Here is a 16,438-nt window from a genome sequence, read left to right on the forward strand (position 1 = left end):
CCCAACCCCACCCCCGGCCCCCGTTCTGGTAGACTCTAGGGTATCAACAACTCAGATAGGTGGTTCTGTTGCTAAAGATGGGGCCCTGGCTCCCCTGTGTCTAGAAGGCTGCTGGGGAGCTGCCCCTAGGGCACCTTGACAAGGGATGGGAGAACCCTTGCCCCAGCCAGCTTACACTGGCCTTAACATTCTAGCCATTAGTACATCTGGGCACTGTATACTTACCCAGCCCTCGAAGGTTTTCCTGCACAGACGCAAGCTTCTGGTCATAAATGGACTGGGCCAAGGAAATGTCTTCGGAGAGAGAGTCAACTTTCCTGAAGACTGTCGGGAAATTTGCATGAGACATTGGGACAGGGTCTTGGCGCAGAGAAACAGCAGTCGTTTGTTGCGAAGGCATTTCTATCAGCCCCTCGGTAGCTCAAACCACCCAGCTTTCTGGATGGAGGCTTCCCAGGGGCACGGCGGTAAGGAAAGCCTCTTCTCAGGGCCAGAGTTTGCAACAAAACCAAACCCTCCTCTCAGGTTTTTGACACAGGAACCTCATAACAGGCCAGAACAGGGAAAATGTGTGTGTGAGCGGGGGGATATGTTTAAAATGTTCTTAATCCTACTACCCAGCAATAACTTCCAACTTCATATATCTCTTCTAATCTTATTAACACCTATAACTATCCACACACATCACACCTTTTAAAGAAAGAAGAACTGAAATAGGAGCGTTCTGCTGATCATTTTTACTTTGAAACTGTTTCTTTCTTTTCTTTTTTGGTATTGCATCACGGGCACTTTCCCAGCAAGAGTTAAATAATCTGTAACATCATCACTTTGAATGAATGACTCACTGTCTATGTCAATGATTTAGCATAGTATATTAAAATCTCCTCCTGTTAGGGACACTTCAGGTGCCTGGTTTTCTGATTCTATAAATATAAAGCATGCTAGGTATCTATAAGTTGGGCTTGATCCTAGAAACAAACATGGTATGTAATCATCGTGTGTCTATGATTATTCTCTTAGGGTGGATTGTTTTTAGTAGAATGTGTGGGACAGAGTATTGACATTTCGGAAGGCCAAGCTAGCCCTTACCAGATTGGCCCTCAGGAAATGTTACAGAGATTGATGCACCTCTCCCACCCCCTCCCACCTCTGGAACCTGGTTAGTGCTGGCCGGTGGCTGGAGCACACCCAGGCAGCACGACTCCTGGCTTCCTCCAGCTGCTGGCTGGCTAGTGAGAGGAAGCCTTGGGTTGGACTGAAGATTGACAACGTGGTTGCCCATGCACCCCCTGAAGGTCATGTGTGAGGGCATGGAATTAACACTGCCAAGAGTTGGGCAACTGAGGTTTGTTTTAAATTTACATTTGTTGGAAGGCTTCAGGCAAGTCACTTAAGCTTTCTGGAACTCAGCTGAATCATCTGCCAAGTGGGTGTATGGAACGAGATGACTTCTAAGGCTCTTACCAACTCTGAAAGCTATTCTTTTCCTGGTGGTGTAGTGGCAATGTGTTGGGCTGCAATCCATAAGGTCAGCAGTTTGAAACCACCAGTACCTCTGAGGGGGAAATATGGGGCTTACTACTCCCTACTCCCATAAAGAGTGAGAGTCTCCAGCTGTCATCTTGAAGGAAGCAGACTGCCTCGTCTGTCTTCCATTGAGTGACTGGCAGGATCTCACTGCTGGCTCTGACCCATTCACAGTCTATGTTTACTGATGGCGTACACAATCAAAAGGGTCCATGAGCCATTGCCGTGGACAAGGGATCCAAAGAGGCTGCCCTGCTCACCAAATCTGGCTCAATGTCTGTTTTCCTGAAACACAGCCACTTCCACTCATCTATACACAGTCTACAACTGCTTTGGTTTTCCAATGTCAGAATCTGCCCGGTGTCGAGAGGAGTATTTGGCCTACAGTGTGTATGCAAAAATACTCCCTGAAATGAGTACTGAGTCCTGGTTATCTCTGGCCAGGAAGGGAGGTCTGCTGGGGCAGTGGTTATGAGCTGGGCTTTGACCCGCAAGGTCAGCAGTTTGAAACCACCAGCCACTCCTTAGGAGAAAGATGGGGCTTTCTACTCCTGTAAAGAGTTACATTCTTGGAAACTCAGGGGTGGTTCTACTCTGCCCAACTTAGCCCTGGCTCTATTCTGCGGGCTTGGGATACTCAGGCTGGAGATGAAAAAGACCAAACAAAACCAAATCCCTGGCAGTGGACTTCCAGAAATCAGCCAGCGAACACCCTAGGGGTCACGACAGCTCGATCATTGGATGGCACAGATGGGGCAGTGTTTTCTCCCCAAGTGCCAGGGGCCAACAGTGACACAGTAGCAGTACCCAAGGTCTCCCTGGCTTCTCTCAAACACTCTCAGCTCATTCCCTGAGGCAAACTATTCATCGTCCCAGCTATTCCCTCTGCTGTGGAATGAGGCTCACTCCTACTGCAGGGGGGGTGAGCTAATCCAAACACATCATTATGGGACATTGCCTAGCCCACTCCCGCCACTCAGGAAGTGTTTTCTCCGCTGCGGTGCATTGGTACCCCTTGCTTTTCTCTTGGATAGTGGCCTTTGGAGCCAAGTCCCTGGGAAGCTGAGAGCTGAATCCCTAAAAGGGCTGCCCAAGAACCTTTACAAGTTTTTGAATGGCCAAGCTCACACTGGTGATGACTGTGACTGTGACTCCTCCCCTCCAGAGAGAGAAAGAGAGAGAGAGAGAGAGAGAGAGAGAGAGAGAGAGAGAGAGAGAGAGAGAGAGAGAGAGAGAGAGGAGAGAGAGAGCAAGTGCTAGGGCTGAATGGGAATGAGAGTCTTGGCAAATTCTTGAAGTCGGTGGTCCACAATCTTGGCTGCACATTGGAATTTTCTGAGAAGCTTAAAAAATTTTATGAAGACCCGGGCCTTGCCCCAGAGAGGCTGCTTTGATTCATCTGGAGTGGGCTCTGGCATGGGCATCCTGAAATACTCTCTGTGAGATTCCAGTGTGCAGGCAGGGTTGAAACCACTCCCTTTGGAGGTGAAAATCTCTAGAGGCAGCAAAGGCAACTGGCCTCCCCTCGGTATCCCCACTCCCGGCACATGGGAAGTCCTGGGTCTGTGTTGGATGGCTGAACGCCTTCGGGCTGACTGGAAGATGACTGCAGGGTTTGTTCAACTCATTCCCATGCTGGGGTTGACCATGAAGCCCAGCAGGGCTGGTTAGTGGGCATCTCACACCAGGGCCAGGGCCTCATGGAAGGAGGGCTCACTCTCAGGGCCATGCAGGGTGCCACCCTGCCCTCACCCTGGTCCCAGCCTGTGGCAGAAACCCGGCAGGTCAGGACAAAGAAACCTATTGGTTGAACTGAGTAAAGATGTCTGGGTTTCCAACACTGGATGCTTCAAATGGAAGAAGGTGATTCCAGTGAGAAACCACCCCCCTGGCGTGCAGCAGTTTACCGCAGACAACCTCCCGAAGGCCACCTGGCCGCAGGCTGGCATTTGGTCTGCTCCTCTATTCATACAGACGGCCGTATGTATGTGCCACCTGTAGGACTCTGCCCTGTAGGACTCGGACTGGGTCGGTCTGGGTGGGGCCAGACTGCTCATCTGAATGTTAGCAAACCCTGGAGGTGGGCAGCTCTTTGAGAGACACCCACAGAGACCACGGAAGGGGCTAGAAATCCCTTGATGGAGGGGTTTTCAGTCCTGGGTGGACTGCAGAATCGTCTCCAGAGCACTGATGCTTAGGCTTGGGGATTGCAGACTGTAATTCCATTCCCCTGGGCGAGGGCCCGGCAGCAACCTCTTCTAAAGCCAACAAATCTAGGGTGCATCTCACACGGAGGAGCCCCGAGCTTGTCGGAGCCTCCCACTTGGCTAGTGGTAAAGCAGGCTTTCTGAGAAGCCAAGTGCCTTGCTCAAGGCCACACGTCACCGGGCAGGAGCAAGAAGCCAGTTTGGATGAGGCGGTACAGTTCTGTAGTCAGGACAAGCTGGTTCTGGGGCCCCCTGAATAACCAAGGTCAGAGTTTGTCTTTGAAGGGGGTCCCCAGGAGCTGCCTTGCAGCCTGGCTGTGACTCCTGGGCCAGCCAGGCACTGCTCGAGGCCACACTCACCCAGGGAGGCCAGCACGGCCACGGCCACCAGGAGCAGGGCCAGGAAGAGGTAAAGGATCCGCACCGATGTGTGTAAGGACAGATTCCTCTGGCAGCGGCCGCAGCGGGGCCCCGGTCGGCCTGTGGGAGGATGGATGGAGGGAAGGGGGTTAGCCTGCAGCCAGTGCCATCTGTTTCATGTCCCGATGGTGGTCTGTCTGAGCACATTTCACAGCAGGTTCAGAAGGGGCCGTGTTCTCCACCCTCGGCCTTCGTTCCCTTGCTCTAGGTTCTAGTGCATTCAACGACTAGCAGAATCAGGAGCTTCAAAATATTCCACCTGCCCCTGGCCCCACCACGCTCTCTCGATGGTATCATCTAGCCCAGGGTGTATGTGAGGGGACCCCCTCTTCCCTAGTGGGGGGCCTACCTGCAACACGCCCAGCTCAACTGATTAACCAAACGTCCACTCAGAGAAGCCGCAGAAGATGCGCTGGTGATCGACTTCCAACAAGTCGGTCATGGAAACCCCGAGGAGGACAGGGCTGCTCTGACAATTAGAATCGACTTGGGGGCAACTGGTTATAACTCACAAAATGGTGGGGGGAGGAAGCCTTACTTCGCCTTCTCACTGCTGACGAGTGGACTTCGACTCACAGCAACCATAGAGGATGAGGTGGAAGTGCCCCCGTGGCTTTCTGAGACTGTCACTCTTTATGGGATAGAAAGTCTGTCTTTCTCCCGAGGAGTGGCTGGTGGTTTCAAACTGCTGATCCCACAGTTAGCAGCCCTGTGTGTAGGGAACTAGCAGTTCTCCTGGAATCCAAAGGAGTGAGGAGAGGTCACCAACTGGTTCCTTGATGTGGAGGAAGGGGAAAGTCAGGTGTACCTGGCTCTGGCAGGTGGCCAGTGAGTGCCCAGCAGGCAGAATCCAGGAACGCAGGGATTCTCCCAACTGTGAAGTCCTGAAGTCTCGCTCAACTCTAGCTGCATATCACAGGGAGCCTCCAGAAATCCTGGAACTCAATTCACACTCCAGACTGAATTCAATGAAACATTCTAAAGCTTGGAGCTGGGTTTCACTATTTTTTTAAGGCTCCTGGAGTAATTGTAATGTGCAACCAAGGTTGGGACTCATCGCAACCTGAAGTGCAATAGAACGAAGCATCGTCCGGTCCTGCACTATGCTCAAAACTGTTGCTGTGTTTGAGCCCATTGTTGCAGCCACTGGGTCTATCTATCTCACGGAGGGTCTTCCTCTTTTTCACTGTGCTTCTACATTACCAAACATGATGTCCTGCTCCAGAGACTGGTCTCTCCTAACGAGGTAGCCATGGCACGTGAGACAAAGTCTCACCATCTTTGGCTCCAGAGAGCATTCTGGTTCACTTCCTCCAACAAGACAGACCTGTTTGTTCTTTGGCAGTCCATGGTACTTCCCCCACCCCCTTTTTTTTAGGTGGAAAGTGCATTTTATTCATCTAGAAAGATAATATCAATGATCACAAAACGGTAGAAACAATATGGAGAAAGCAGTTTTAATGAGGACGTGGCCATGAGAAAAAGGGAAGAAAATTTAGGAAGTTGACATTAATAAAGATAACTCCAACTGGGAAGGTTAACAACCTAGGATGGAAATGAAGTCTTACTTTCTAGCTTCTTCAGTAGCCAATCTACTAGCTTCTTCACTGGCTTTGATGCTCGATGGCCAGAAACATATGTCTATTGAATCTCCATGCCTTGGGAAGCTTGATCAATCTTCTTGCAATCACTTCTGCTGATCACATCTCTTCCGGAGAGGCTGTTTTCCATCCACTTTGCTTTCCGTCGCCAACCCATTCGACCTCACCTCCGATGACAAACTAGCCATCAGTTATAACGATGAGTGGATTCCATATTTGACTTTTTGCCTCTTCCGTTGCTTTGTGAGCGTCCCTCAGTTCTGCTGGTTGATTTGTCTGTCATTCAGAAATCCTCTCACACTCAGTGGGCTGCTGGGTCCCCAGGAAACTCCACATCTAGCTGTGTGCCCCGTCTCCCATTGTTGCTGCGGCTGCCAGCAACATCAACAGTTGGAATGTGTTCTCCACCCCAGCCAAAGTCCTGTCCTCGTAGGTTCCTGGAACTCGTGCCAGATGTTCCAAGGTCAATGACGCCCTGGTCCCTGTGGTCTTCAATCGGTGTGTTCAATATTCTTCACAAATACCATAGTTCAAAAGCATCCATTCTTCTTTGGTCTTCCCTGCCCTGTGTCTAACGTCCCTGTTCGGGGTCATGCATGGAGAATACCATGGCGTGGGTCAGGCACACCTTAGTCCTCAAAATCACATCCTTGCTTCCCAGCACACTGAGCGGTCTTCTGCAGCAGGTTTCCCCAGTGGAGTCTTTGGCTGACTCCTCTCCTCAGTCACCTGAGTCCTGTGTCTCCCCTCTTTTCTCTGCTTATCGCCCGGTCACAGTGGGAATGATAGTTCTGGTTTATACTGAGAGTCCCTGCTCTAAACCACAGCTCCAGCGGCATTTGTTTCTCATATTAACAAAATGCCAAGATGGGTCAGAGGAGAAAGATGAGCCAGTTGGGTGACCTGAGGTAGGATGAAGGGGACATTTTTAAGCCAGCTAAAAGATAGGTGTGGGGACTGGATGCCTGGCCAAGGGAGAGGGTAAAGGTCACTGACAGGCTCCAGGAGGAACCCATTCATAGTTGTCAACCTTTGACCTCTTCTGTCCTGCAAAGCCTAGCACCACCCACCTCTGCCCTCTTTCCTTCCATAGAGGGCAGCCAGGCTTCTAAAGCTGCCCAGAGAGTCACTGTATCTCTGATTACCCTGGGGTCAGGGACAGGGAGGAAAGGAGATCAGGGAGCAGAGGGAAGCCCCCCACAGCACTCACCCTCTTGTGTGCATGGGAAGGATGGCATGTCTTCGTCTTCGCCAGCCAGTTCCTCTTCTGTAACACACAACACATCTCTGTCGCCGCCGCTTTCTGATCTCACTGTAGGGGACCAGTGCATTCAGACCCTGCCCAGGGTCCCATGCCTCAGCCACACCCACCCCTCTCCACCTGCCCCATAAAGTGACCACAGCCCCTACTCCATGCCCATCCTGACCCCTGGGTCCAAGTCAGCCCACTGGGATCTGGGTCAGGGGAATTTGCTCACAGGTGATAAAGAAACATAGGCCAGGCCATGGACTTCATCTGCGCCTTACTCTGACTCCATGGAGAGGGATGAGAAGAGAAAGGGTTGGGTTGTCTGATCTTGCCTAACTCCCTTCTATTTTCCAACAAAGTAGTGACACATGCAGAACTTCTCTAGAACAAGGGTGAGTCTGATCCAGCACAGGCGCCGCCAGACCCGGGCTCCCACCCCATTGTGTGCTACAGAGAGAAGAAAGTTGCCAGGTAAGTGGACACACTCTACCTCCGACTGGCCCCCAGACCACAGGGGAAAAACCAGCTCTCAATCTGAAGGCCAGTTCCGTGCTCGTTCTCTTGGATCTTAATAACACAGGAATTACATAGTCCCTCACTCAGGAGATGGTCCAAGTCGCCTGTATACATCACACTCCCTCCTTGGGGATCTGGCTTTTTGAGAATGATGAGGAGGAAGAAGGGTAAAATGGGGCAGAATGAACCAAATCCTCAGGAGGGTGTTTGAAGAACGAGAGGTTTTCTAGACAAAACTAACACGAGCTTTTATGCTAGGAGATGCTGGATGCATGCTTGCTGCTGGATTGATATCGTTTGAGAGGGATTTTCAATCTGACACCCCAAATCCAGAGGCCTCGGTAGAAAAGATTGAGGTACTTTACTGCACTAAAACACAAGGGCAAAACATTTGCATAAGAACAAAACAAAAAAATAGCAAAACACTATAAGCAAAGTCAAAAGACAAATGACAAACTGGGAGAATATACTCACAACAGATTATCACAGATAAAAAACGGATGCACCAAATTTACAGAGAGGTTTAAAAATGGAGGGTGCAAAGAATCCTGTAGAAAAATGAACAAATTACAAAAAGAGACGTACAAAAGGCCTTTAAACAAATGAATAGACTGCAAAAACATTTTAATGTCCTAAACAACAAAAAATTATCACCTGGAAGTGATGCCGACTCATAGTGACCCTACAGGGCAAGGTTGAACTATCCCTGTGTGTTTCTGAGACTGCTACTCTGTATGGGAGTAGACAGCCCAGAGCTGGAGCAGCTGGTGGGTTCAAACTGCTGATCTTGCAGTTGGCAGTCCAATATATCACCACTATACCACCAGGGTTTCTCTGGAATGCCATGCAAATTTATATTGCTACCTATAACATATGAATATATATACACTAACTGACTTGTGCTGCCTCCTAATAGGCCTTACCATACAAATATATTTACAAGTTTAACTCAAAAATAATTATATTTGAAAGTTTAAATCAAAGAATCTCCACATTTTATATTGCACACTTAAAAATTATTGGTAAGATTATAAGATGGCATAGTGGGTTAAGAACTGGGCTGCTAATCACAAGGTTCAAATCCACCAGCTGCTCCCTGGCAGGAAGATGAGGCTTTCTGTTCCCTTAAAGAATTCTAGACTCGGAAACTCTGTGGGCCAGGTCTACTCTGTGCCAGAGGGTCACTCACTGCCGTCGAGTCAATGCAGACTCAAACAGATCCCCTGTGGGTAACTGTTTATGGGAGTAGAAAGCAAGCCCAGTCTTTCTCCTGCGGAGCTGCTGGTGGTTTTGACCTGCCAACCATGTGGATCATAGCCTAGAGAGTAACCACTACAGTGGCAGGGCTTCTGTGCACGAGAATCAACTCCATGGGCAGTGGCTTTGGATATGAGCCAGTCCTCTCCACGAACTGTCTAGATGAGCCTATGCCGGTTTTTCTGTTGTTGCCGGCTTGAGTTCTTGATTTGAGTTTTCATATTTTAAAACGATGCAACCTTTCAAGCCGTATCTTGCGGATGGTTCCATCTATTTAGTTCTAAAAATCATCAACACGTACATGTACGCTGCTCTGGCCCCCAGCTCCCCGACAGTGCACAACGCTAAGGGAGGAGCTGAAGCCATTCGCGTTGTGTGACTCGAGTGAAGAGTGGATTCCTGAGAGGGTCTATTCAAGACTCCTACTTCCAGAGGGGAGTTCCTTGAGCCTGGGAGCTGCCCACTGGACACTCACTCCTTCAGTTAGTTCCTCAGACGGGACAAACGAAAGGGAGTCCCAGCCACACATGGGGGCAGACCTGTGCCTGCCAGGAAAGCCATTCCCCCGAGGTTTCCTTGGGGGCTCTTTTCAGAAGATGAACTCTTTCCCGAGACTCCTTCCCACCTTATTTTTTATCCTCCCAAGAGGGAGTGGGGTCCCCGATGACCAGAATGGCTGTCCTAGTGTGACCCGGTGGAGCTGCGGAAGCCTGGGAGAAGGGCCTTTTAGGGTCTGGGCTTAGTTCTGGGGGACTCTGGTCTGGCCACCTACAGCGTGTGACTCACAGATTTTTTGCCTCCCGGTTCCCTTTTGCACCCAGCTTCTGTTCTTGACAGCCAGCGTCTGGATTTGAATTTCCGTCTGCTTTCAGCACTTTCCTGTTTTGTTTGCTCCTTGGGGAATTCCTTGTTTTCCTCTGACTTAAGCTATGCGGTTTGCAGTAGTTTTGTAGTTTGCCCTGTAGTTTATCTAGTACCCCAATTAAATAATATGAGAATATTCTAAGTCTGTAGTACTGACTGGGACTTAGAGGCACAATGATTAGGCACGTGGCTTCGAGTCAAAAGGTTGGCTGTTCAAACACACCCATTGGAGAAAGACCTGCAACCTGATCCATTAAAGACTACAGCCTGTGTGGCAGTGACATAGCTGCCAATTTGTGAAGGGGTAGAGTCTGACTTGACAATCAGGTCACAGTCAGTGAGACCTCTGTGTGGGCATGGCCTTCTCCTGAGGATTCTGGGGACTCCTGCCTTCCTCCCTGGAGGCGGGACACACACTCTTCCTGTGAGACATTCCTGATGCAGCCAGAGCCCTGGAACTAGAAGAGCCACGTGGAAACCCAAGCCAGCACTGAGATGTTCCATTACCACTGGATCCACAATACTTTCCACCCACTGGCCTGTGATCTTCCTGCATTCAGCATCGTTGCATGTCGTGCATGAGTCTGAAGAGGAATTTATAGATTGGTATCAGACATATGGGTTAATATCAGATTTATGGACTTGATCTGGGATGTTTTCTGAATATACAATGACTCTTTATATACAGCTCTTCCTTAAAGACATATGAGTGTCTATGAAGTTTGTTTCTCTAGTCTACCCGGACTAATACAGCTTGGGAACCCCTATGGGGCAGTTGCACTCCGTCACACGAAGCAGTTCTGGATCGGAAACTGGCCTGAGGCACCTAACAACAACCATCTTGCCAGAAACAGAAACTCCAAGTGTTGCTGGGATTTTTATTCGTTTTGGTTTTTAATGTAGTGTTGGGATGAGATAGGTCTTAAAGCAATCTTCACAACAACTCTATAAAGTTTATAGTCTGAGCAACCCTTTATAGACAAAAAGACCAAAATCCAGAGGCATTCAGAGTGTTGCATAACATCCCAGAGGTTATAAGGGGTAAAGTCAGGATTGAAACCCAGAAATCTCTTCTGCTCGTCCCACTTCCACCAGGAGCCCTGGTGGTGCAGTGGTTACCCATGGGGTTGGTAACCAAAAGGTCAGCCTTTTGAAACCACCAACCGCCCCTCGGATAAAGATGGGGCTTTCTACTCCCTAAACACAGGTACAGCCTCAGGAGCCAACTGGGGCAGTTCTATTTTGTCTTATAGTGTACTCACTATGAGTGGCAATGGGTTTAGAGTTTTTTGGGTTCTTACTCCCAACCCAAAATAATGAGCAAAGTCTCTTCAAAAGATGAGAAACCTTCCTCCGCTCCGGCAACTACAACGTGAAGGCGAGGAAAGGCAGAGGGCCTTGCAAATAGCCATGCATGTGACGGGGCCGGGAGGCTCTGAGGATGATCTGTCAGCATCCTGGAACTGATCAACACCTGCAACTTCACTTCCCAGGTAGAACCGAGTCCCTGTGATCACGCAGGCTGGTGTGCTTCTTCCATGTGGGCTTTGTTGCTTCTGAGCTGGATGGCCGCTTGTTTACCTTTAAGCCTTTAAGACCCCAGATGCTATCTCTTTTGATAGCTCGACATCATCAGCTTTCTTCACCATATTTACTTTGTCTTCAGTGATTGTGTCGGGAAGGTGAGCATCATGGAATGCCAGTTTAATAGAACAAAGTATTCTTGCATTGAGGGAGTACTTGAGTGGAGGCCCATCTGCTACCTTAATACTAAACCCATACATATATTCACATAGATATATTTCCCCATCCTCATATCTTAATAAATATACATACATACATGCCTTTATTTTGACCTCTATAAATGTCCTTTGCCTCCTAGTTTCTTCTTCTATCTCTGTTTACTTTCTTCTTGTCCCACTATCATGCTCAGCCTTCATTTGGGTTTCACTAATTCCTCTCGGCTACATTACCCTTGATCAAGACCTACCAGGCCTCCTACACCCTCCTCACCACTGATTTGGATCACTTTTTGTTCCCTTGTCCCTGGGTTTGTTAAGGTGCCGAAAGGATCAGTTATCAGATTTCAAAGGACAAAAAATCATATCATTGTGTGCTCTCCTCCCCGATATGATCACTGAAGACAAATGGATGCATAAGTAAATTTAGTGAAGAAAGCTGATGGTGCCCGGCTATCAAAAGATATAGCATCTGGGGTCTTAAAGGCTTGAAGGTAAACAAGTGTCCATCTAGCTCAGAAATAACAAAGCCCACATGGAAGAAGCACACCAGCCTGGCCAATTATGAGGTGTCGAAGGGATCAGGTATCAGGCATCATCAGAACAAAAAATCATATCATTGTGAATAAGGGGGAGCTTGGAATGGGGGCCCAATGCCCATCTGTAGGCAATTGGACATCCCCTTATGGAAGGGTCTCTAGGAGAAGACGGCCAGTCATTGTACAGTGTAGCAACAATGAAACATACAACTTTCCTCTGATTCCTAAATGCTCCCCCTCCCCCCATTATCATGATTCCAATTCTACCTTACAAATCCGGCTAGACCAGAGAATGTACACTGGTACAGATAGGAAGTGGAAACACAGGGAATCCAGGACAGATGATCCCTTCAGGACCAGTGGTGTGAGTGGTGATGCCTGGAGGGTAGAGGGAAGGTGGAGTGGAAAGGAGGAACCAATTACAATGATCTACATATAACCTCCTCACTGGGGGACAGACAACAGAAAAGTGGGTGAAGGGAGACATCAGAGAGTGTAAGCTATGACAAAATAATAATTTATAAAGTATCAAGGGTTCATGAGGGAGGCGGGAGGGCAGGGAGGGAGGTGGAAAAATGAGGAGCTGATGCCAGGGGCTTAAGTGCAGAGTAACTGTCTTGAGAATGATGAGGGCAATGAATGTGCTTTACACAATTGATGTATGTATGGCTTGTGATAAGAGTTGTATGAGTCCCTAATAAAATTATTTTTTTTAAAAAGAAGAAGAAGAACCGAGTCCCGGTGCTGTTTGGATTGTTATTTAACATAGAAGTCAAAAGGCATAGGCAGCAGGGAGCGCTTGTTCAGCTTAGGAAGCCGCAGTGTTCTCAGGGCCCAAGTTCAAGGTGCCACCGTCAGCAGGGAGGTCTCCTGGTGAGGGCTGAAACATCACTTTCTCCGTGAAATCTGCCTTGACCCCACAGACTAGGTTAAGCCCCTTGTAGTATTCATCCACATCAGTGGTTCGCAACCTTCCTCATGCCGCAACCCTTCCATACAGTTCCTCATGTGGTGGTGATCCCCCAACCATAGCATGATTTTCATTGCTACTTCACAACTGTACTTTTGCTACTATTATGAATCATAATGTAAATATCTGATATGCAGGGTGTATTTTCTTTCTTTTTTTCCAAGCATATTTTATATTTGTTGCCATCTTCATTCTCAAAACATTTTCTTTCTACTTGAGCCCTTGGTATCAGCTCCTCATTTTTACCCTCCCTCCCCACCTCTTCTTCCTCACAAACCCTTGATAATTGATAAATTATTATTTTGTCACATCTTACACTGTACAATGTTTCCCATCACCCACTTTTCTGTTGTCCATCCCCAAGGGAGGGGGTCATATGTAAATCCTTATAATTGATTCCCCTTTCTACCCCACCCTCCCTCTACCCTCCTGGTATTGCCACTCCCACTGGTCCTGAGGGGTCCATCTGTCCTAATTCCCCATGTTTTCAGTGCAGGAGTTATTTTCATTGTTCCAACATAATTAAACATAATAGTGATTAATCGCAAAACAAAATGTAATTATATATTGTGAAATAGTTATGTGTTTTCTGATGGTCTTCAGCGACCCCGCTGGTCTACATTCTCTGGGCTTGGGATTATTTCAGCAGCCATCGTCACTGATGCTTCAGTTCTAGGTGCAGCGACTGCGTCCGTCTTGCTCTCGGCGCCGTCCTAAGCTCGCACCATAGCAACAGGCAGGGGAAGTCTCAGTCCACCTTCTGAATGGCCACAGGGCTCTGCACGGCACGGGGGAACTGTGCTTGCTTGCCGCACAGAGAATGATTTGGGGAGAGCTTTCAGGACCCAAGGACGGGAGCCTGGCTCCAGAGATTCTGGTTTCAGTTTCGGGAAGTACTGTCACAACCATTAGGCTACTTGACCCCTACAACCAGCCCGAGAGACATTATTCTCCGGGGAAAACTGAGCTGCGGGACAGAGGGCTATCTATAAATATGTGGCTCAAGCAGAGCCAGCTAGTGGGGCAGGCCTTTTGAATTCTGATTGCATTTTGTTTTCCAAAGCAACAGGACAGAATGTGTGTGTGCATGTGTGTGTGCGTGTGTGTGTGTGTGTGTGTGTGTAAAATGACAGAGGGAAGGGGGGGCATGAAGAATGCTGTCTGAAGGAAGCCTCCTTTCCAGCTCTCCTTTACATCCTACCCAGCCACTCTACCATCAACCCACCCACAGAGCAGGAGGCTGCTCTGCCCGGGACGCTCCCAGGATAATGACCCTTCTGCTTTCCCATGCCTTGATGCCGCATCTCACCCAAACCCTGACGTTCTCAGTCGCCTCAGATGCCTGTGACAGCTGGACACTGGGCAAGGATGACCGAAGAAAACAGGATGCGTTGGAAGAGTGGTGCTGACGCGGGCGACGGCAAGTACCATGGGCGCTAAGCAACAAGCAATCTGCCTTAGGAGGAGAGCCACCGTGATCTGCAGAAGCAAGGGTGGTGGGGCTTCGTCTTATGGACTTTGGACCTGTCAGGAGGGACCAGTCCCGAAGAAGGCCCTCACGCTTGGTAGGGGGGGAGTGGGGACAGTGAGGAAGAAGATGACCTTGAACCAGATGGACTGAGCGAGTGGCTGGAGCCTAAGAACAATTGTGAGGACGGCGTGGGACTCTGCAGGGGCTCCTGCTGCCACACACAGGGTGGCTTTGCTATGAGTGGAAACTGCCTACACAGCACAGAGCAGCAGCAACAACAACAACGTCGTAGCGAAGGCAGGCTGAAATGCCTTGGTGCCTCGGAGCTGTCTAACCCAAGCCTCATCCCTGCTAGCCCAGGCCCTCTCACCCTGATCATCTCAGCCAGAGCCATCCTCACCTTGCCCGCGGCCGCGGCCCCCTTGGGAGGGATTCCTTTCCTACGCCCGGGCAGAAATGCCTCCTATCCTTCCTGTCGTGTGTTGAATTTCTCTCCACCCCTCAGTGGTGTTTCTCTGTCCTCCCTCATGACCGGGCCTCCTCCCTGTTCTGGCTCCAGAGCCAGATCTGTCACTTCATGGTTTACAGCCCGTGCAGGGAATCTGGGAAGACTTGAATCAAGCAAGCCTGACATTGACCTTCAGCAAACATTCCCTCAAAGAGCACACAAGCCTTGTCCTAACTTTGTCCCCATTGAGAACCCCCTAAATTGGCAACCGTTAGCAAGTGGGAATCCATAAGGACCCCTTTCCGGGACTGAAAGGAGTGGCCTGGGAGAAGGACAAAGACCGTTGCCAGCATGCATCTCCGCTCTCTAGGGATCTCACAAAGGTTTGGACAGCTTTTCTTTGGCGACATCTCAACTCCATTACTCATGGCACTCACCAGCCCCTAAGAAGACCTTCTTCTCCCGAGCCTTTGCATTTCCTGTTCACCGGCACTGAACCAGGGCCCCCGGGACCCCGATCTACCTCTATGTGGGATGCTGCAGTAACTCCACTCGGCCTCGCTTACTTTAATAAGAACATAATCCAGAGCATTTGCGAGGCTCTTACAAGCCAAGTTCTTAACAAGTGGGGCTTATTACATCATTACATCAAGATCGTTGCAGCCAGCGTCAGAAAGAACTGAAAAGGGCTGGACTGAAGACAGAGGCTGTGAGTGATTAGGGATGATTGGTTAGACAGGAATCTGTACTCCGCCCTAGCCCCCTGCCCCGCTCCCCAATTTTTTTTTTTTTTTTTGCATTGGCCCAAGCTGGGTGGACAGAGAAAGGAAAATATTTTTCTTCCCCTACCATGTCCCGTGCCGATTCCCATGTCTTCTGGGGCAATCTGATTCAGTGTTGGGTACGCAGGGCTTTGTAAATGATTTTAAAGAGAGAGCGGGAAGGAAACTTAGGCGTCACATAATTTCACTCTGTCATGATTCAAAGGTGGAGGGAGGCCGAGTGAGCCCCGAGGTCGCACAGCTAGAGGGTGGTTCCTTGGTGTGCACACCCAGCTGAGGCAAGCACAGGTGAGGCTTTTCTACCCAGCCTCACCTCTGCTTCCGTGTCTTGCTTCCCCAGCAGGCTCTCATCTCCGTGAGATCAGGAAAGCTTTCCCACGCCTCTTTCAGCATGGAGATGATCGATCACATGGTGGGTGTTCAATAAACAGGAGGTTACCGGCCAACTGAGACTGCCTGCCCCATTCGCTAGTTGTTAGGTTGGACTGGTCTGAAGCAAGAGTATATCGATGTTACAGTGATCTATGTGCTGGTAGGTGATGGACGCCGAGTTGGCTCTGACTACTAGCAATCCGAGGTACAGCAGAGTGAAACACGGCCCCGTCCAGCACCATATGTTATGCGGGAGCCCCTGGTTACTGCTACCTGTCAAGCGATCTTGTCAGAAGGTTGTTTCTTTTTCGCAGCCCTTCTACTTTACCAAGCGTGGCGCTCTTTCCCAGGGACTGCTCTTTCCTGGTAACATGTCCAAAGAACGTGATGACAAGTCTTGATATCCTCTCTTCTAAGGAGCCTTCGAGCTGTAATTCTCCCAGGACAGATTCGTTCGTTCTTCTGGCAGTCCATGA

General features: G+C 49.4%; 1 protein-coding gene across 2 annotated transcripts in view; it reads right to left on the reverse strand.

Moving 5' to 3' along the window:
- The window catches only part of SCARA3 (scavenger receptor class A member 3), a 45,898-nt gene that overhangs the window by 13,899 nt on the left and 15,561 nt on the right, over positions 1–16,438 (reverse strand). The window contains exons 2-4 of one of the 2 annotated variants that reach the window (XM_075556479.1): positions 6,966–7,022; positions 4,095–4,214; positions 226–324 (exon numbers count right to left, since the gene is read on the reverse strand). In XM_075556479.1, the coding sequence (XP_075412594.1) occupies positions 226–324; positions 4,095–4,214; positions 6,966–7,022 (276 nt within the window). Of the gene's footprint in view, positions 1–225; positions 325–4,094; positions 4,215–6,965; positions 7,068–16,438 lie in introns of both variants that reach the window. The other variant, XM_075556478.1, reaches the window with a different exon arrangement.

This window comes from Tenrec ecaudatus, chromosome 8, assembly GCF_050624435.1.
Source record: "Tenrec ecaudatus isolate mTenEca1 chromosome 8, mTenEca1.hap1, whole genome shotgun sequence".
NCBI lineage: Eukaryota > Metazoa > Chordata > Mammalia > Afrosoricida > Tenrecidae > Tenrec > Tenrec ecaudatus.